Here is a 19826-nt window from a genome sequence, read left to right as displayed (position 1 = left end):
TTTTTTTTTTTTTTGCTTTTTTTTTTTGTGGTACTCCGTACTCTTTTCCTTTTTCTTTTTCCCGGGTTTCGTGGTGTTGCTCCGTGCTCAGCTCTTAAGTAAATTGGGACCCTCCGACTGGTTGGAACCAGAAGTCCGTGGCTTGAGACCGACTCAATCTTGTGGTTTGGATGCGCTGATCTTCATCCGATCGGAGTAAGTAATAGTAAAGGTGGTGGTGGAAAAGAAAGAGGAAGAGCAGATCAGCCAATCCGCCCAAACATGTGACTGGCTGCCTTTCGTCCAGTTTCTTCCTCGGGCCCTCTTCAGGCCCTCCTCAGGCTGCCCATCCCTTTCCAAGTTCCTCTCATCTCATTAGCTTACCCTGCGTTTCCTGCCTTAGTCCTCTTCGCATAGTACAGTCGTGACCAAAATGGCATGACTGCAACTACTTCTACCTCAAATGAGCCAGCTGAGTGCATCACAGATATTCTAATAGTAAATTCGGTCGGTCTAAATACAGAGAATCGAACGGTAAATTTTGTTGGTTGCATACATACAACCACAACCACCGTCGACAAGGAAATTCCATTCACCAGCCTACCTAGGCGTAGGTGGGCCAGACAGTGACGGTAGAAGTGGTGGTGGTAACCACGGCTTCGGTCGTCGTAGTCCAGGCGGTCGAGGTCACCCACACGGTGGTGGTCGAGGCACCGGAGCCGGCCTGAGTAGCCACAGCCTTGTGGGCGGTCACAGAGGCAGAGCCCGAGAAGCTATCCTCGGGGTTGGTCTCCTCCTCCTCGTCATCCTCATCGTCACAGTCGGGCAAGTCCTCGTCATCCTCATCGTCATCGGAGGCAGAGGCAGAGCTGGAAGAAGCAGCGCTGGACGCGGAGGTAGCAGTGGCGGTCGCCTCGGCGGCAACGCTGGCAGCGGTGGTCTCGGGAGTAGCCGTCGCAATGCTGACAGCAACCGAGGACTCGGTAGCAGATGCATAATGGGCAGCAGCGGTAGAAGCCGCAGAAACAGCAATAGACGAGCTGGCGCTAACGGCATCCGTGCCCTGGGCGATGATGCGGGCCACAGCGGCCTCCGCAGCAATCATGACGATGGCCTGAGTGTTACCGGTGGGCAGATCGGGGTGGATACTGGCATCAACAACGTACTAGAAAAACGGTTAGCTCACTGGGCGATGCCATCGATTCAGAAGTGCATCCTTACCAAGTTCTCGGTACCGTACACCTTGGTGTTGAGATCAACGACAGAAGTGCCGTTGTTGACACGTCCATCGTCAGTGCCAATCTTCGCAGTGCCGACAAAGTGGTCACCGCTGGTCATAAGGTTAAGGATACCGGAAGCGGTCGAGGTGCCGGAGATGGAGAAGCCGGAGGTGGAGTTGCTGATGTCGTCGATCAAGCTCTGGAAGAAGCGGGTCACAGCTTCCTTGTCCGCGGCAGTCTGCAGCCAGGGGTCGGTCTCGAGGGTGGTGGTGCCGGAGCTGTCAATGCCAAGGACACCGGTCGAGGTGGCACCGTGGGTCAGGTACAGCTTCATGGTGATCACACCGTCCGTGCTGGTGCTGCAGGAAGCCTGGTAGAAACGAGTAATGCCATCGGTTCCAACGTTGGAGGTCCAGAACTGGAGACGGTGGCCACCCTGGGTGAGGACACCGGAGCCCTGAGCAAAAAGCTTCTGGACGGCGGCACTGGGGCCGGGAACCACGCTGGAGGTGTTGAAGTGGGTGAAGTTGCTGTTGGTGTTGACGGTGATGGTGAACATAGGGTGGTCACGGAGGTTCTGGCCAACAGGCAGGTTGATCCACTCAGAGGAAGGAGGGAGGGTGATACCAGTGTTGCCGCTCTTGACAGTCTGGATCTGCTCGGTGGGCCCAATACCGGAGTTGAACAGGATGCGAGGAGTCGACATGGAACCCGCAGCAAGAACAACCTTACCACCAGCATTCAGGTTGATGATCTCGATGCCACCAGAGCTGGTCTCGACCTCAACGCCAGTAACGCGGGCGCTGCGGCGTACAAGACGACGGACCTTGGTGCTCGTGCGAAGGCTGAAGTTGTCAAGGTCCTGGACCAAGGGGAGGTAGGAGCGGACAGGACCAGCGCGGATACCATTGCCGACATCCCAGGAGGGGTAACTGTACACCATGTGCTTCTCGTTGGGCTGCTTCTGGGAGTCAACCGACTTCCATCCAAGACCCTTCAGGAAGCCAGAAAGAACAGTGTACATGCCCTGGTCGTACCGCTTGCCGTCGGCCGAGGGAAGAGTGCTTCCGGGGTTGAGCGCGTAGAGACGGTTAGCGGCCGCCTCAATGTCCTTCCACTTCCAGCCGGTGGGCCACTTGTCGTCGAAATCGGCCTCCTGGGGGTGGATGAAGGATTCGGCGTTGACAATGGTACCACCACCCAGAACACAACCAGCCATACCCGCAGTGTCGTCGCAGAGGTAGTCGCCCATCAAGTTGAGGGAGGTGAGGGAGCTGCCGAGGGCGGGGATATCGAAAGGAGTCATGGAGGAGTTCCACGAAAGAGCATCGGTCGCACCCAGCTCCGTGGTAGGAGCCACACCACGCTCGATCAGCAGGACCTTCTTGCTGGTCTCAGCCAATCGCTCAGCGGCAACGATACCGGCAGCACCGCCTCCGACCACAATGTAATCATAGGTCGTGTTCGAAACCGTGGCGACGACACTGGCCGAGGCACTGGCTGAAGGGCTGGTAACCGAGGCGGACGCAGAGGCAGTAGACGTGCTCGAGACGGCCTTCGCAGCCCAGGTGGCGTAGCTAGACGACTTGGCCTTGGACAGGTAGACTTCGAAGCCACCGTAACCGGCTCCGTGGAAAGGCATGGCCGAGGAATCGGAGGAGGGGGTAGTAGGGCTGGTCGTACTGAGACCCCAGCCAAAGTAGTAGGTGTCTTCGGTGGCGCCGAAGGTGGTGGGCTCGCCGAGAATGCAGTTCTCGCACAGGAAGGTATAGGTGAGGAAAGTGCTGTTGACGGAGGTTCCCTCGGGGATTTCGAGAATGCTGGCATCGCCGCTGTAAACCTCGGGGCTGGAGTAGGCACTGGTCTCGCGGAGGGTTCCGACAGCAGAGTCGCCGTTGGCCCAGGCTGCGATGAGGAGAGCCTTGGTCATGGAACCGGACATACTGACACCACCCCATCCCTTAGAGCTGTCGAGAGGCACACTCAGCTGACCGATGAAGCTCTTCTCCACGGTCTCAGGCAGCGCAATACCGAAACAGAAGCCCGTATCAGAGTCGCACCATCTTTGGAAGTCCATGCCGGAAACCGAGTCACTGTAGGCGGAAGTGGCGGTGGCTGCGGCGGAGGCACCGAGCGCAGAGCTCAGGGCCACAGCGCCGCTAAGAATGTAGGAACGCATCTTGAAGTGAATTGTTCGAAAGAGAAGAACGAGCAAAAGATGCTATAGACCAGATAGGGTCGGAAAGATACCTAATCAAAGGTGAGAGAATGAGATAGAAACCTTGAGGGGGAAAGCTGGCCCAGCAGCAACCCGGAAAAGAGTGGCGGCAAAAAAAAAAATTGCCCAAAAAAAGAAAGAAAAAAGAAAAGAAGGACCGAAAAGAATGGGAGATAATGGATTGAAACGTTTGAAAGCCGGTGGAAGTCCATTTCGAGGCGGACCACGGCATTCATATAGATTCCTGCTCGAGGCCGACGTGGGGACAGGGCCGGCCATCGTGTGAGGAAAGCGGAGGTGTAACGGTGATTGAAGGGTGGTCAGAGGATAAGGCTAATGCGTTGAAGATATTGATTGTGGACACGCATGCCCACCTCGAAGGCGTCTAGTCTGCTCCCTTGCAGCGATATAACCGTCTAGAACCCAGGCTGTGAGTGGCTTCGAAGCAAAATAAGCAATGTCCGGCGGGCCCTGGGCGTTTCTCGGAGGGCGGCGTGGAGTGGGACATGCCAAGCATCCCTAGTCGGCGTGTGTTTCACGAGCAGACATCGGTGGTTTGAGCGTTATAGCACCCCTGTGCCTTGGAAAAGCCAAGCTCATCTATATCAAACAGATTCCTGGCAGGAGTTCGCGCCGGAGTGGATTGATCACAAAACCCGCGTCGCCTATTGGCCTCCCTGGGCGTCTGATGAATAATGAAGGTCCCCAGTGGGTGGAAGACAAGCCCCATTGTCGACAGGCATTTCCCCCCCAGTCATGATATCGGACAGGTACAGTGACGATGCCAAGAGCTGTCTATTGTCTTAGACTATTCACCACTCCAGTCGTTGGTGCCTAGGGAGTTTTTTGTTCAGCAAGGCGGTTGCAAGCATCTAGACAGGAGGATGGATAGGATCAAAACATCCTGACACTTGGTTCGGTTTTCGGAATCAACATACTGTTTCTGACCGCCGGGATGAGATTGTCATGAAGCCTGTTGCAGAATTCTGAGACAGAGAGAGTGTCAGGTCGGAGAAGATGGATGGTTAGAGACGGGGAGACGGAGAGGAGAGGAAGTTTGGAAATTAGGAGGGGAGACCTCGGCCGGTCTCCGAGTGGGGTCCCAGCAGGGAGGTGGAGAGTGCCGGGCAGTCCGACCCCGAAAGGGACGGAAAGATAGGGCAACCGGCCGACCAACCGGCGGCAGGATCATACTCATCACACTGGGCAGCATTTCATCACTCCTGATAAATCATTTCATTACTACGGAGTACTTCTACATGCAGAGAGACGTGCGCTAAAAAAAATGTAGGTACCAACCAACTGTACAGCTGCCTTCTAAGATCACTTCGTTGGCATCCCACATCCACCATCTGCTCTGCTAGCCGTTCTGCTATCGGCAAATACAGTGCTTCGACCAATCTGGCTGCATATTGACTCTAAAGAAAAAGAAAAAGAAAAGAAGAGAAGAGAAGAGGCCCGTCTCAAGAAGGCAAAGGCTTTCGGTGAGAATTGACAAGCATGAGCAAACATGCACTGGTAGATGAACTATTTAAACAAGAACCATGCCAGCTCCGAACAAGGTCGACATGACGGTGACCAGGCCCACAATGACAGGGGTCATGGTCAGGTGGGGCACGTACAGGCCGGCAGCAGCGCCTGGAGAGCTGGTCGAAGTTCCGCTGCCGGAAGAGCTAGAGCCACTGCTTGAGGAGGAGGAGCCAGATCCAGGGGTGGCGGTGCTGGTAGAAGCAGTTCCAGCGTTCATGCTACCGGAGCCAGAGAATCCCACACCCTTGCCAGCACCCTCGGTCATGTACTTCTTGGCGGGCTCGGGAATAGCAGGAAGAGAGTCGTTCTCAACATCCCAATTGGGAGAATCCTTCGCAGGGCAAGGGTTGGCGCCACCAGTCTTGTTGTAGCCACCGTCGCCAGTGGGGCTCTTGGTCTTGGCCAGAGCAGACTTGAGAGCATCGTAGTCATCCAAGGTGCTGACCTTGCCGTCCTTGATCTGGACGAGACCGTAGTTGCTGGGCTCCTCCGAGTACTCGTAGACGAGACCACCGGAGTAGACGCCCGTCATGTCGGTGCTGTACAAGGAGCTGACCTCCTCGAACTTGCGGGTGTTGGTGTTGCAGCCATACTCGGACAGGAAGAGAGGAAGACCGTATCCAGTGAAGTTCTTGACCTTCTGATCCCAGCCGGAGGTGGTGAAGGAAGACGGGTCACACCAAGAGTAGTCGTTGAAGGCGAAGAAGTCGCTGCGCTCATCGTCGGTACCGCAGTTCATGTACTCGGCCATCTGGAGACGGTTCGTGTCGATATCGGCCTAAAGAAACATATCTCTGGTCAGTTTTTCCGTGCTCTTCGTTTCATCGTGATATGACTTGACTACATACAGCAGAGTATCCGACAGGGATCTCACGGTACTTGCGGCTGCGGATGTACTGGCGAAGATCACGCGTAACCGCCTTGACATAGGGGGCAGCACTCGATGAGGGACCGTCGTTGATCACCTCATTTCCAGAGAAGAAGGCGAGAGTGTTCTTGTAATTGGCGAACTTGTCGACCGTGGCGAAGATGTACTGAAGGTAGACATCGTTGTAGGAGGGCTTCGGGTCGGCGCGGTTGAGAGAGTACTTGGGAGTATTGACGTCGAGGACGAGGTAGATGCCAGCATCTGCCAGGGCGTTCATGCACTCGTCGTGGTCCGCGGAGTTGTCGACGGAGTAGACACGGATGGTGTTCAAGCCGAGCTCGGTGAACTTGGCGATGTCGCGCTTGCAGCCTTCGGCATCGGCAATGGGATCGGCCAGCTTGGACGAGCCACCGGGTTGGTAGTCGACACCACGGATGTAGAACCGGTCGTCACCCTTGAAGAAGGCGTTACCCTTGACGGTGATGGGAGTCACGTCGTCACGGGCCTTGAGGTTAGGAGCAGCCAAAGCGGTGGAGGCGCCCAAAGTGATGGCTGTCGCGATAGCGTAGCCCTTCATGTTGATGGATTATGTGAGTCGAGTTGCTTTGATGGAAAGAAACAGGCCGGATGGTGGGTGAGTCCCGGGAACGAATGGAGAGCTGCTATGTCACAGAGTATGATTTAGTTAATGGGAGGGTTAGAGCCTTGGAAGAATTGGCGGCTATAGAAAGTAGGCGAGAAGAGGTCAATAAGATTGAACGAGTGACTTGAAATGGGAGGAGAAAAAAAAAGCGAACGATTGAAGGGATAGCGGAGGAAAGAACCCAAGGCAGGGGGAAGAAGATGATGAGGAGGAGAAAAGAGAGAGATCGAAAGAGTAAGGAAGTGGTGGTGCAGGGTCGAAGGACCCTTAAAGCAGGCAGGCAGTGTCAGCCATCCCTGAGCCGTCTGCCCCATACAAAGATTCAAAACAGTAAGGATAACCCAGGTTGCCACCAGGAAGCGCGTGTCACACAATGTCTCCCAGTGCCTTGATTACCGGATGAGGCAGCCAAGGTATTGCAAGTATGTGTGGGAAATTGCTGGGCGGGTCTACCGGGTGCCTATCAGCTGTCTCGATCGTCAGATCGCCCCCAGCGCAGGACTGCAGGATCAGGGTCCAGCCAGGGACGGACTGGCCTATACATAGGACAGGCGTGGGTTTTCACTGTGTGCCACTGTTATTTGTTATCATGGATATCTCGGTGAATATCTTAAAACAGCAAAGAGAAGAGGATTGATGTTTTGTTACTATCATTATTTGTGCTATGAGTATGTAGACTGTATATACCCGTGTATTTTCCAACGACCCATTGATTCGACCATGACATCCTCGTACCTGGGAAGGGCGCAAAGAATGGGTGGAGTGGGGATGGAGGAGCCCTGAGGAGCCCTGAAAAGCCCTGGAACCCCGGCCGGGCCAAGGAAAGAAGGAGGGGCCCCCAGTGGGTCCGGCCACAAAACCAGTCCCTGGGCGGGAAAGCGAAAGTGAGACCCTGCCTGACCTGCAGTGCTCACTGGAAGTGGCTTGACATACTGCACTTTGCACTGTACTAGACATACTGTACTACCACACCCTGCAAAATATTCACTACTCAACTGGTGGCCTTATAGGCACTAACAACCACATCAAACAATTCAGCCTCTCCGAATATCCTAATTGTGTTAACATATAAAAGGGGAAGATCCCCCCTCCCCCCTCTCCCTCAAGGCACCTACCGATCGATGCAGCCAAAACGCAGCCATCCCGTTTCCCTGCCGTGCGAAGCAGATCATCTCCGAGCTGGTTCAACTCGAGGATTGGTTCCTTTCTCTCCCCCTTTCTCTTCAATTTTTCTTTGTGGTGTCCCCAGATACCTCCGTCGATGGCCGAGCAAACGCCCAGAAGAATAGGCTTTGGGGGGTTACGACGACTTTGTGTTCTGTCTCAGAGCCCCCAAGTCTTTCGGCTGTGCCACTCGTTGGATGGATGAAGGGCAGGCAGGTACAGTCACTCAGCCAAGAAGCACCAGCTGAGACATGCCAACACAACACCCAAGATTCCCTTCCACTCAACCCACCCTCCGCTAATTTTAGGTAGGCAGTCCCCTCGCTAATTTTAGCCAACCGAATCACTTCCCTGCACATTCACACATGATCTCTAGATTGGGGATGTTTGTTTTCGTCGCGATTGACATCTGTGCGTCTGGAAGGAGAGGTTATCCCTCGATCCCTCGATGCACCGATGCCCTTAAAGTATGTGTAGGAAAGTAAGGCAGACATCTCAGGAGCAGAATACCGACATCAAGATAAGATTGGATCAGTATACGCCGTAACTTCTTTTTTTATACGTGACCGGACTATATACAGTACAGTAATTCGACATATTCGTAATAGCCGAACTAGTTACTCTGCCGATGTGTACTCCGTAGGATACCTAGTATTCCCTCCCTCCGAACTCGGTCGGGAGTGGTCTATCACCGACCCCTTCAACTCTTCCTCATCAATCCAACACTCAATACAAAATAACATGAGATAAATCTCACCCACAACTAGGTATACAGACACTTCCAATTCCGCACCACCCAGAAAAAAACGCCCACTCATCCAAACCAAACACAAAACCCTAACACTGACGTCAACGCACAGATCGAAGCACGGTCCCACCAACCCTCGCTCTAGACCCCCCCCCCCGCGACCGGTAACCGTACCTGTCTATCTTAGTAGTCCCCTTAGCCGAGCCCCCAACCCGACCGACCATCAACCCCATGAAGACCTGATACTGTACAAGGTAGCAGAACAACGAAGTTCTCACTAAGACCCAACCCAAGAGGTCAGGAGTTGGAGTTCAATCTGGTTTCCTTCGCCGAGAGAATCTCCCAAGACAACATCTCCTTTGGAAATCGATAGCTCGCCTAAAATCTCAACTGCGGAATCCTTGGCCGGAGACATAACGAGCTCGGCGGGACTCGGCTAGTTGGTCGAGACCGTCTCGGCGCGGTGGGTTGCCATTACACCTGAAGACTTGATGAGGGAGGTTTAGGCAGCATGTTTCTTGCTTCTTGGGTTTGATTGTGTTTATTTATGGTGTTAGTGAAGTTGGATGGTGGTGAGGTTTACTTGTGTTCGCGTGCGAGGCGAGATATATACTAGCTAGACAGGAGGCTTGAGAATTTTGGTGCAATAGAAGGGAGAAATACTTGGATTGTACATGATTGTGTTTCTCGCGGCATCGATGTTCTGGTTCTCTAGAGGATCTGAAGTTCTTCGTGACCGCCCAGTCGCGCACAAATGATCAGGAGTGGAGCGAGCGTAGGCTACTACTAAGGTACTCGCAACGACTCAAAGATGTTCTACGACATGCTGTGAATCCATTGAGGCGCAGACGATTGCCAAGCTGGGATAGAGCTCGACAACCGAGGAGCGTGAGTTTGCCAAGTCGCCGCGTGAAACCGTCTGAACTATACCGATCGTATATTGACTCGCGAGCGGAAAGGGGGTGTGATTTTGTTAAGGGATGCTGCTTGCAACCTAATATGCTGGGTATACAGAGTACTCTTTTAAGAAATGGATAGGCATCTCTATATGATTTCCTCAGCTCTGGCAGTTGACAGGACAGTCTTGTGATCAAGCGAAGCACCTACTTGCAGTACGACTTCTTTCACGAGGGATACTTATCCTAGCTTGGTTGGTGCAAGAAAAGCCGGGGGAGGATGAAGGATGTAATGCACTGGCTGTTGTCAGCGGTCCCTTGAGCTGCTAAGCACCGACTGTGATGGCAAAGGCATCTTGCCATTGTTGAGGCAGCTGCACCATGATCCGGCAGGTAGCACCACCATAGTACTCACCTCGCTCGGAGACACAGACTCAGTGCTCTTGCTCCTCGAGTTTACTATGTGCCGGGTGGCTCCTTCCCTGACGAGGACTTCCTACACTCGAGGTTGTAGAACCAGGAATGAGTCCACCAGATGGCCACCTGAGCCTGGCAACCTCCTCCAGAAGAGCGTCCAGAAAAGCGACAATAGTATCCTCACCTCGCCAACCACATAACTTCGATCATTCTTTCTCGTCACCCCTTCAACTTGCACCTACTCATACCAGCTCAAACGAGCAAGCAAGTGTGAGTAGCCTCCAAGCACCTAGCACGTACTGCAGACACTGACCGTACAGCCAGATGCATTACACCACCTACCCCCTCATCTGGATCACCCTCGTCAGCACCGTCTGGTGTCAATGGTCCAAACTCTTTATCAGCCAGCCAGCCTTCACCAACCACCCATGGCCCTCCATCCTCCTCGAATCGCCCGAGTTCGGCCCCACCGGCTCCTACCTTGACATCGACCACACGCGCGAGGGCGCAGGCAACTTTCCCGCCCTGTCCTGGCCCTATCCGTCCGGCACGACCGTCCAGGAGTATATCCTCCTCTGTGAGGACCCCGACTCCCCGACCGCCGAAGCTGTCATCCACGGCCTGTTCTATGGGATCCATCGCGCGACAACCGGGGTGCAGAACCCGGATTTCTTCATCGACCAGTCGCAGGCCGAGCCGTTCATGCTGCGGGGTGGATTCAAGTACGGCCAGAATGGAGGAAACGGCGTGTATTTCGCCCCGCTGGCGCCTCGGGGCCAAGGGCCGCATCGGTACTTCTTCGAGCTGGTGGCCTTGAATGAGACCTTGGACCAGCAGGGTCTCAGTTCGCCGGCGAGGATCGAGGAGATTATGCGTGCGATGGAGGGGAAGGTGGCGGGATGGGGCGCTTGGATGGCATTGTCTCAGAGAGCTTGAAGCATGATCCGGGCAGGATGGAGATCGTTATCTGTTGTTGTATTGCACAGTGTGCTTTGAGTCGTTCATCGTCATCATCGTCGTCGTCGTCGTCGTCTCCCCATGGATTAACCCGCAATCATTTGTAACACCCGGAGTCAAACACGGGGACCACCTGCTATCAAGAAAGTGGTACAACCACAGTTCACTCGATGGCTTCGTTCTGATCTTCACTTTCATGTCCTGCATGGAGTAGTCGTGGACGTCATCGTCGAAGGTCGGCATTCTTTTTGCGGCGAGTAGAGCCGGCTAGCTTCAAATTGTCCGGTAATTATAGTATGGACTATTTGGCCGAACGGCCCGACTTTGGCTTCATTCTTGACCGTTTGGTCGAAAACAAACTTCTGTTCGTATTGTGTCTGGTAGAAGAGGCAAAATGACTGCCTGTCTCCAAGATTAGCACAAGGATAGGGGCACTAGTCCAATCCCGGTAAGGGCCAGCCTCACTGCGCTGGATTGGAGCCAATCAGAGGTGGCCACTGCTGCTTACGCTGCCCAGAATAGCAGATCTGATCCAGTCTAGCTAACCGCTCTGGGACTAGAGCCAAGACTACCTCCTAATAAGAGCTAAGCCCCTTTAGCCCTTCAACGGATGCGGAGGGCAGTTTTGGCGCTCGGGAAGCTGTAACAATGACAGCCGGTCTGTTGATACTGCAAGGTGGAGAGGCAGCGAACAGTCCTCAAGACTCAAAGGGAATCAGTTTATCCACAGGCTGAATGATCCTTGACGTAAAACAAGGAAAGGGAGCTGGAAAGCAATCGACAGGTACCGTACCAGAGATGGTCAGGCACACTCCCTTGGCAAATTGGCCACCTGGATGATAGTGCCGATAGTCCGCGAACGGTGGCAGAGGAACGGACCAAGTGGCCCAGTTCGGGCTTCCCTCCTCCCCTGGTGCCTGATACACCCAGCACAAAGACTCCTCTGTTGAAAGAAAAAGAAAAAAAAAGAAAACATCGATCCTAAGCACTCTGCCCTAGAACTCGATTCTTTCTACTCCGTACTCTGTCGGAAACGCATGTGCTCAACTCCGAGGGTTGAGGGAAATCTCGGTTGTGAAGAGTAAGGTGGGGTAAACGCAACACGACTGATCTCATGGTGTTGTCATTCTTCTGCTTATCGACCTGTAGTTCTTCGGATTTGTCTCAGCGGTCGGGATCGTCCGCTCCAGTCTGACTGGCCGCAACAACTGAAACATTCTTCTTCCCTTTCAAGCCAGTGAGGTTAAATTCAATGCCGACCTCTGTTTGCGATGACACCATGACACCATGATACTCTGACACCAATCGTCAAAACAGTCTGCCTGCCAATCAGTGTCTGTCCGAGGTAGTGTACACACAGATTGTGAGACACATAACCAAAGCCAAAGATGCATGGCTGCCGTCTTACACCCTCTCTGAAGGTAATAGGTAGATAGCAGGAAATCCAAGCGAGCTGGTGTGTGCATTGGTCCAATTGCCTGTGTTCGCGGCTGACGTTGACCTCGTACAATCGGTCGAGAAGCCATGACTCCCACGGATTGCATTCGGATACTTTTGTTGCTTTTTTAAGGGCATTTTATTGCGACCGGGGGGGGATAGGCTGTGCATCGCCGCACTTGGGTAGAACCATGGTGCAAGATGCATCTGGGTAACCTTGTTTCTTTCTCTATCGCTCTTCTCTTGTTAAAATGCCTTTACTTCCTGGATGTTGTTGCTTCATCCATTCTTTCCATGATGATAGCAAACAAAAAAAAAGGCACCATCCTGTAAATTCGATCTTCTAGCGTCTTTCCACTCGCTGATCCACTCACTCACTTACTGGCTCCGCAAGTCCGAGCTAGACCTGCCTTGTTTTTCTTTAGGACCTTTAGTACGTATTCTTTTTTTCCTGCTCTCTCTAATTTTCTTTTCTGCTATTTTCTGCTATTTTCTGCTCTTTTCTCCGCTACTATTTATTAACTGGCGGCGCAGCAGAACAAGCCTTGTCGGCCATTTGTTTCACTCTCATCTCGGGTGGCTTGCAGTTGGTCAATCACCTGCCAACCGTTACTATAATCAATTATTGCCAGCCCACTGTTGCAGGACGCACCGCACTGTACTGGACTCAGCCCAGTCCTCCGTACTTACTCATACTGTACTTCTCTGCAATCCCTCGCCGCTTAAGATCAGCCTGCCTGGCCGCTCTCGTCCGCTTCCGCTTTCTTCCCCTCTTCATCGACCTCCGAGTATTGCCCTTTTGGGAACTCCTACCAACTGAACGACCACTTTTTCTCTCGCTTCGATCCCCTGAACCTTTCGTTTCTTTAACTTCAACTCCAAAATCCCACCCGATCAATAAAGACGTTGAATTTCCAACTGAGGCGCCATGGCGTTGTCAACTCGCCTGCTCCAACTGCTTCTCCTATCCCTGATCGCCTTATCTGCGATAGCAGCCCCGGCCGCCGATCAATCCGAATCCGACGCCCCGTCGGTCACCGACAGCATCGAAGAGACCTCCCTCCACAAGGCTCTGCATTTGTTCCAGAGGTTCAGCCACGGCATCTTCCAGTCTGACGAGGAGGCTGCCGCAGCTCTCCAGCAGGATGACTCGTCGTTGGCTGAACACTTGAACCTGGTCAAGCGAGCGGATGGCAACTCGACGGCTGCGGTAGAGACGACGAGCCAGGCCTCGGAGCCGGCAGCGACGACTTCGGCCGCCGCGGCAGCGACCACCGCTTCGCAGGCTGAAAGTTCCACCAGCAGTGCGGAACAGCCGACAACTGCTGCGGAAACCACCGCCGCTCCTACGACCACTGCTGCCCGCACGACCGCTGCGAGACCTACGACTAGCTCTAGCAGCAGTGAGTCCAGCTCTAGCAGCAGTGAGTCGAGCTCTAGTAGCAGTGAGTCTAGCTCCTCGTCTCCGTCCACGTCCTCCTCTTCTTCTTCTTCTTCTTCCTCCTCTTCTACATCTGCGGCGACCACCTCGTCGACCTCTTCGTCCTCGTCGTCTGCCACGGCGACGTCGACCTCTACTACTTCTGCGTCCACTTCGTCCACATCTTCGTCCGCGTCCTCTTCTCACACCACCGCAGCTAGTACCACGATCCCCACCGTCGCGGCCACTACTACTACTACCTCTACTTCTGCTACTTCCACTACCACAAGTACCACTTCTTCATCCAGCTCACATACTACCGCAGCTCACACGACCTCCACGACCTCAACAACCTCCACCACCACATCCTCCTCCTCATCCAAAACCACATCCGCCACCTCAACCTCGACCTCAACCTCCACCACCCTCGAAACCACCACCTCGACCACCTCCACAACCTCCTCCTCAACAACCCAAGACTCCCAAACCACAGACGACAGCGCCACCACCAGCGCAAAGACCACCCCCTACACCTCCACCTACAAGCTGACCACCACGCTGCCCAACGGCCAGCAGAGCACCGTCACCGCCATTACCGTCATTCACCCGACCGAGACCGCCCACGAGGTCGCCACCGGCACCCGCAGCTCCCCGAGTCTGCAGACCGACAACGGGGCCGCGACCCACGGTCTGGGCCGGGAGCTGTTCGTGATGGTCGGTGGAGCGGCCGTGGTGGCTATGGCTCTGTAAAACGCCCCCAAAAACCGCAGACCCACTGAATAGTCCTTCTCCCAGCAATTGCATTTTCCGGCGTTTTTTTTTTTTTTAACTTCTGAAAACTTCTGAAGCTGCCCCCATGATACCTCTCACCATGTTACGATCCTTTTCATGCACACAAAACACATGCACACACATGAACCTGGCAAAGCATACATTACTTTGTGAAATTTAGCCCTGGCGTATTCCCACATTTTGTCTCTCCTTTAGCGCATACTGAATTTTTTTTTACCCCTGGGTTGGGGAGGAAGGAGGGATACTTCAGGGGGTGGATGGATTGGTGGGTGTTGTTCAAAGCATGTGCATAATTTAGACAGATTGTCTTCGGTCCTTGAATTCCGGGAGGGTTGCCTTTGGCGGTGACTCCTGGATCATGGATCAATCGGACATAATTTGAGACTGTTTTGTTCTCTCAGTTGTATTGGATTGGAGGTACCAAAAAATTATCGATTGTAGTGCCCTGTGGAAATGGGTATTTTGAACGTAATAACATGGCTTGCTCCACTTGCGTGCTGTCACTCTGCATGGGATGGGCAGGCTAGCTAGCTCGCTACCTAGCTCCCTATGTACAGACCTACCCGATGAAGAGAGCATAAATGCATATATATAGGCATGGATATAGTGATAGTCCGCGCACCCCTATCTCTTCAGGTCCACCCACTCGGAACGGACACGATTCGGTCATCCATGAACGCGCAGAATCTCTTCTTGCTTGATGCGATCATTCAACCAAGCCCCTCTCCTATCCAAAAAGTATATACCCCATAAACCGCCCTCAGTCCACGGTGTACTGTCTACTTCGGCACCCACCGCTCCTCCTCCGTCCAGAACCGCACCACACTCTCCCACGCGGGGATATCGCCGTCGCGCAGCAGAGCGGCGACGTCAACGTTGAGCGGCGATTCCGGGCGCGGATCCGTCAGCAGCTGGTGGATGGCGGTGAGGGTCGAGGAGAGGGTGTAGACGGGGCTCCAGTGCTCGGTCGTCAGGAGGGTGAGGCAGATCTCGCCGGTGGTGAAGGAGATGTTGGGGTGGCTGATGCGGGTGGTGAAGCGGATGGTGGGCGGGGTGAGCGGGTAGGACGGGGGGATGGTAATGTGGAGGGACCAGAGGCCGCCTATTGCGATGCTTAGATGTTGGAAGCCGAGTGAGGGCTGTCGGAAATGCGGAGGGGCGCGGGGGAGAGGGAGAGGGAGGAATGAGGGTTTACCTTCGTATGGAGTGCCCTTTACACCCTTCAGGACGGCTTCCCAGTGGAGGAGGTCGTCCTCTTCGATGGGCCCGAGATGCAGAAGGGCCTCATTGGGGTTGTTGGTGTAGTCTTTCAGTTCCCGGAGGAGACGCTGGGTGGTGTTGTGCGTTGCCATTGTCTCAGCCTTTTCATGTGCAGAACGAGCTGCTGGCTGGCTGACTGGCTGGCGTGGTTGGTGAGTGGCCGGAAAGGTGGTGGAATGCTCGGCGTCGCTGACTGAGCGTCGCTGACTGAGCGAGGGGTTTGCCCTTAGTGCGTGTGGAGGGAGTGTGAAAATGACCGTGTTCTATTGAAAGGGAAAACAAGACTCTGCGATCGCTGCGTGTCTCTCAAAAACAGTCTCTCACCAATAGACACATCTCTCCAAAATGTGACACAGCGGGTGGCTGGCACTGCACTCAAATGGAGTTGAAGCGGACAGAAAATACCGAGGTTCAAGTCGTGGGTCTTCCCCATTCAGTAGCGCCGGGTGCCAGTCTTCTTCCCGTGGTCTGGACTGGGCATTCCTTGGACCGATGGGGCCCCTAACAAATTTTATTGATGCTTAGCCACCCTCTTTTCATGTGAAAACGAAAACCACATCCATCATTCATCTTTCATCTTGAAAGCCAGCAGCGCTACATCCATGCGTACTTCTCGCACGGCCAAGGAGACGGCCAGAGTCGTCCAGGCCCTGTCGCCCCCTGGCCGCCGGCAAACACGCAGCTCATCTGCTCATGCCAGTGTCCTGCGCAGTTTTGCCTTCAACAGTGGCTCCAATGCGCCTGCGTCTGCATCTGCATCTGTGTCTGCGTCTGCAGAGGCAGTGAGCGACGACGATGACACGTCGTCGCTGTCATCGGTCCCAACTGTCGATATCGAGGATATTTTGGAGCCCCCCGCCAAGCGACGGAAGAGCGCACTGAGCGCCCCTTCGGCCCGCAGCTCGCGGACTCGTTCTGCGCGCACGCCTGCAGATGCGACCCAGACATCCCTGAGAGTTGAAACCACTGTCAAAGAGGAGGTTGTTGAAAAGCCTGCGGCCAGATCCCGCCGCGTGCCTGCCCGGAAGGTTAAGGTCGAGGATGGCACCTACACGGTAGAGCCTCCGTCTAACTGGGAAGCCATCTATGCCACCGTGAAGAAGATGCGCGAGGACAACCCAACCGCCCCAGTCGACACTATGGGCTGCGCTGAGCTTTACTGGCGTGCATCGTCGCCTCGAGATCGCCGCTTCCAGACCCTCATTGCCCTGATGCTGTCTTCGCAGACCAAGGATACGGTGACGGCCGTGGCCATGCAACGATTGCACACGGAGCTTGGGGATGGACCTCCAGTTGCCATCAAGGTCGAGCCCGACGACGACAACGATGATCGCAAGGCACTAGAGCCTATGCAGGACAGCACCCTGAACCTGGAGAATATCCTGGCCGTATCGCCGGAACGGTTGAACGAGCTGATTCGCACCGTGGGCTTCCATAACAACAAAACCAAGTATATCAAAGCTGCTGCCCTTATTCTCCGCGATCAGTACGACTCCGATATCCCGTCGACGCCGACTGAGTTGATGAGCTTGCCGGGAGTCGGGCCGAAGATGGCGTTCCTGTGTATGAGCGCTGCTTGGGGCAAGCACGAAGGCATTGGCGTCGACGTCCACGTGCACCGTATTACCAACCTCTGGGGATGGCACAAGACGAAGAATCCGGAGGAGACTCGTAAGGCTCTGGAATCGTGGCTGCCAAAAGACAAATGGCATGAGATCAACAAGCTGCTGGTTGGACTGGGGCAGACGGTCTGCTTACCTATCGGCCGGCGGTGCGGCGACTGTGACCTCGCAGGGACGAAGTTGTGCAAGAGCGAGATTCGAGGAATGGCTTCCAAAGTAAAGAAGACGACGGTATTCAAGGCGGAAAGTGATGTTGCCCCGCAGCAGATCAAGAGTGACGATGGCGGGGGAAGTCCAAAGGTGAAGGTCGAGGCGGAGTGATGAATTGAATGCGGGCCCTTCCCTTTTCACCTTCTTCTCTCGTCGTTGTTGAAGGGGTTCACGTTTGAACTGTTTGGACTGTTCTGTTGTTCTGCCCACCTAGTCCGACATCTCCCCATTGCTGTCTCTGTTGACTCTGTCACGTAGTTTGAGGATCTGACGTGACTTACCGTGTTCCCTCTCCGCGTCCGTTCTTCGCTTTCTCTGCATCACATCTCTGCCTCCTCCATACTTCGTCTTCCGCAACCACTTCCTCTTTTCCTTCGAACTCCATCTCATATGGGCTTCCTCAAGTAGTTTCAGTTCTGCCCGGCAGTATCTGGGACACAATTCATCTCGACTGATCGAAATCATGGGTCCGTGGATGCCTCCATGTGTCTTCTCCTCTGCCAACTTTAAGTCCCACTGACCTTCTGGTTCTGAGTAGCTGCGATCGATGTTCCGGCCAGGGATTTCCCTACCTTTGAAGACGCCTTCTTTACTTTTCTTGAGCGTGGATGGATGCTCTCCGCGAACGATCCCGAGAAACAGGCTGCTCAAAGTGGGGCGGTCGTCCAGAAACCACGCATCACGTTCATGGATCTTCCGCATGTGGCTCGCGTCAAGATCCTCGAGTATGCTGGACTGCTGCGGAACTGTGTGATAAACATCCGATACGAGTCCGTACGCAGAAAGCACAATGGTGGTACCTGTCTAAAAGGGGATCATCGTCATTATATTGCTCCAAGTCCAGGGATCTGGATAGAGCGGGACTGCAATCATCCGAAACTGCCTGTCGAGCTCTTCAGTCTCTCTCGCGCTACTCGTGAAGAGGCCGGCGCAGTTTTCTTCTCCCACAATCGGTTCAATGCACCCCTCGCCAGCAGAGGCGACTACACATCCTTTGAATTCTCATTTGAATGGGGACTCCACCGTCTGCGTTACTTGCACTTGGACCTGAGCCCGAGAGAGCACCGCTACCTTAAGCTGGCCGGTGGAGTCCACAGGACCACTCTACGGATTTGGATCAGCTTCTGCCTGCTGGCTCATCCTAAAATGCACAGCCTGAAGTATTTCAGCATGACATGCAAGGTGCGCGAACTGGAAGTTGCCCAGAGGCTCATGCGTGAGATGAATCCATTCCCAGTTCTGCTCCAGTGCGCGTTCCACTTTGGTCACAATTATGAGGAACACACCCAGAAGGTGATTCGCCGTGCTGCCTTGAGGGTGACGGACAATTTGAAAGTCAAGCCTCAGTTTCCGTACTTCCGTCTTCCCCGGGAGATACAGTTCATGATTTTGGAGCTGCTCCTGGTCGACCATCCAGACCCATTCCTCCCGAAGGTGGAAAGCCTGAGAGGTGTCATCTCGCTCCAGGATCGCAAGAAAGCCATGAGACCCAGCAGCTTCCTTTCGATGAACTGTTGCCTGACCTGCTCTCCTGTCGGGGCCATTTGTTTCTGTCGTGGCCGTCACACAGCTTTTTCGACCTCCTGCAGCTGCCTTATGAGCCCGCTCAACTACTTCCTTGTCAGCCAAGACTTCTACCGGGACGCCCGCCAGATATTCTATTCCCGTAACAAATTCGCTTTCTTGGATGAAGACCCAGAATTCATGCTGCAGTTCCTTCACAACCTCCCTACCTCAACCACGGAGCTCATGCGGCACCTGATTCTCAAGTTTCCATCTCACTATCGTAGTACTCCCCGTACAGGGCCCCGGTCCGAGGAATCGACCCTAATCTGGTGGTCGGTGCTACGCCGGTTCATCCGCGAGCACTTCAAGATCCCCAACCTGTCATTGACCATTGTGGATATGGGCTGGAAAGGGATGGTTTCCGGTGAGCCCCGGCGCCGGTACCTGAAGAAGCTGCTAGATGGGATGCTCGAACTTCGAGGACTGCGCGACTATCATCTGTATCTCTCCGAGAACCACGAACTGGCAAAGGACATGGAAGTGCGGATGCTTGGGGAGATCGTATATCAGCGGCCTCGCGGAGTGGCGCCCTTCAGTGGTCCGAGGAACTCACAGCATGCACAGTGACAATTTGTCTTCAGTGGATATGACTTGGTATTTCTTTCTCTGTGTTTATTTTTTCCCCTTGTTTTTCTTTTTTTTTTTTTCCTTGTTGGAACGAGGAGGGTGGGTGGTCGTCCATTATTCAGCACTTCGGAATATCTACTCTAGTTAATAAGTGGAGGTTGTTTGTAACCGAAGGTAATTGTTCATAATAACAAATGAAGGAAAGGCTTTCCTCGCAACCAGCAGATGGATTTCGATTTGCAATCCTTCGTAGCGTCACTGATGTGTTGACCACATGGAAAACTGAATTGAGTGGTCCATTGGATAGCCCAT

At 54.0% G+C, this 19826-nt stretch overlaps 6 protein-coding genes across 6 annotated transcripts; 3 read left to right on the top strand and 3 right to left on the bottom strand.

Annotated features, from left to right (window-relative positions):
* Window positions 1-175: 175 nt before the first annotated feature.
* BO86DRAFT_173757 (putative cellobiose dehydrogenase) lies at window positions 176-3665 on the bottom strand. The gene is made up of 2 exons (XM_025666525.1): window positions 1201-3665; window positions 176-1144 (listed from the first exon to the last, which is right to left on the bottom strand). Exons 1-2 carry the CDS (start codon window positions 3376-3378, stop codon window positions 584-586), a joined length of 2739 nt encoding a protein of 912 aa, XP_025524646.1. The 5' UTR covers window positions 3379-3665; the 3' UTR covers window positions 176-583.
* Window positions 3666-4692: 1027 nt separating this feature from the next.
* Window positions 4693-6606, bottom strand: gel1 (1,3-beta-glucanosyltransferase gel1). The gene is made up of 2 exons (XM_025672617.1): window positions 5796-6606; window positions 4693-5725 (listed from the first exon to the last, which is right to left on the bottom strand). The coding sequence occupies exons 1-2, from the start codon at window positions 6390-6392 to the stop codon at window positions 4949-4951; spliced, it is 1374 nt and encodes a 457-aa protein (XP_025524645.1). The 5' UTR covers window positions 6393-6606; the 3' UTR covers window positions 4693-4948.
* A 3401-nt stretch (window positions 6607-10007) lies between these two features.
* Window positions 10008-10619, top strand: BO86DRAFT_320044 (YbhB/YbcL family Raf kinase inhibitor-like protein; the record flags this gene model as incomplete). The annotated part of the gene is made up of 1 exon (XM_025668279.1): window positions 10008-10619. One exon carries the CDS (start codon window positions 10008-10010, stop codon window positions 10617-10619), a length of 612 nt encoding a protein of 203 aa, XP_025524644.1.
* Window positions 10620-12647: 2028 nt separating this feature from the next.
* Window positions 12648-14450, top strand: BO86DRAFT_173532 (putative GPI anchored cell wall protein (Dan4)). The gene is made up of 2 exons (XM_025666524.1): window positions 12648-13522; window positions 13823-14450. Exons 1-2 carry the CDS (start codon window positions 13006-13008, stop codon window positions 14245-14247), a joined length of 942 nt encoding a protein of 313 aa, XP_025524643.1. The 5' UTR covers window positions 12648-13005; the 3' UTR covers window positions 14248-14450.
* A 257-nt stretch (window positions 14451-14707) lies between these two features.
* Window positions 14708-15913, bottom strand: pex4 (putative ubiquitin conjugating enzyme (UbcJ)). Its single transcript, XM_025672616.1, has 2 exons — window positions 15485-15913; window positions 14708-15391 (listed from the first exon to the last, which is right to left on the bottom strand). The coding sequence occupies exons 1-2, from the start codon at window positions 15639-15641 to the stop codon at window positions 15069-15071; spliced, it is 480 nt and encodes a 159-aa protein (XP_025524642.1). The 5' UTR covers window positions 15642-15913; the 3' UTR covers window positions 14708-15068.
* A 238-nt stretch (window positions 15914-16151) lies between these two features.
* BO86DRAFT_319897 (endonuclease III domain-containing protein) lies at window positions 16152-19514 on the top strand (the record flags this gene model as incomplete). Its single annotated transcript, XM_025668266.1, has 2 exons — window positions 16152-17387; window positions 18051-19514. 2 exons carry the CDS (start codon window positions 16152-16154, stop codon window positions 19512-19514), a joined length of 2700 nt encoding a protein of 899 aa, XP_025524641.1.
* Window positions 19515-19826: the final 312 nt, after the last annotated feature.

Source organism: Aspergillus japonicus (genome assembly GCF_003184785.1).
Source record: "Aspergillus japonicus CBS 114.51 unplaced genomic scaffold BO86scaffold_53, whole genome shotgun sequence".
NCBI classification, from domain to species: Eukaryota; Fungi; Ascomycota; class Eurotiomycetes; order Eurotiales; family Aspergillaceae; genus Aspergillus; species Aspergillus japonicus.
Note: the sequence above shows the minus strand (reverse complement) of the source record. Positions and strands in the feature narration are given on the sequence as shown.

Bases quoted from the DNA above. Each gene is read 5' to 3' on its own strand.
- gel1 (XM_025672617.1), bottom strand. From the start codon at position 6,392: ATGAAGGGCTACGCTATCGCGACAGCCATCACTTTGGGCGCCTCCACC. The intron at 5,726-5,795 runs GTATGTAGTCAA...ATGTTTCTTTAG, and splicing joins TCCCTGTCGGATACTCTGCT to GCCGATATCGACACGAACCG.
- pex4 (XM_025672616.1), bottom strand. From the start codon at position 15,641: ATGGCAACGCACAACACCACCCAGCGTCTCCTCCGGGAACTGAAAGAC. The intron at 15,392-15,484 runs GTAAACCCTCAT...GCATCGCAATAG, and splicing joins AAAGGGCACTCCATACGAAG to GCGGCCTCTGGTCCCTCCAC.
- BO86DRAFT_173757 (XM_025666525.1), bottom strand. From the start codon at position 3,378: ATGCGTTCCTACATTCTTAGCGGCGCTGTGGCCCTGAGCTCTGCGCTC. The intron at 1,145-1,200 runs GTAAGGATGCAC...CCGTTTTTCTAG, and splicing joins TGTACGGTACCGAGAACTTG to TACGTTGTTGATGCCAGTAT.
- BO86DRAFT_173532 (XM_025666524.1), top strand. From the start codon at position 13,006: ATGGCGTTGTCAACTCGCCTGCTCCAACTGCTTCTCCTATCCCTGATC. The intron at 13,523-13,822 runs GTGAGTCTAGCT...ATACTACCGCAG, and splicing joins TGAGTCGAGCTCTAGTAGCA to CTCACACGACCTCCACGACC.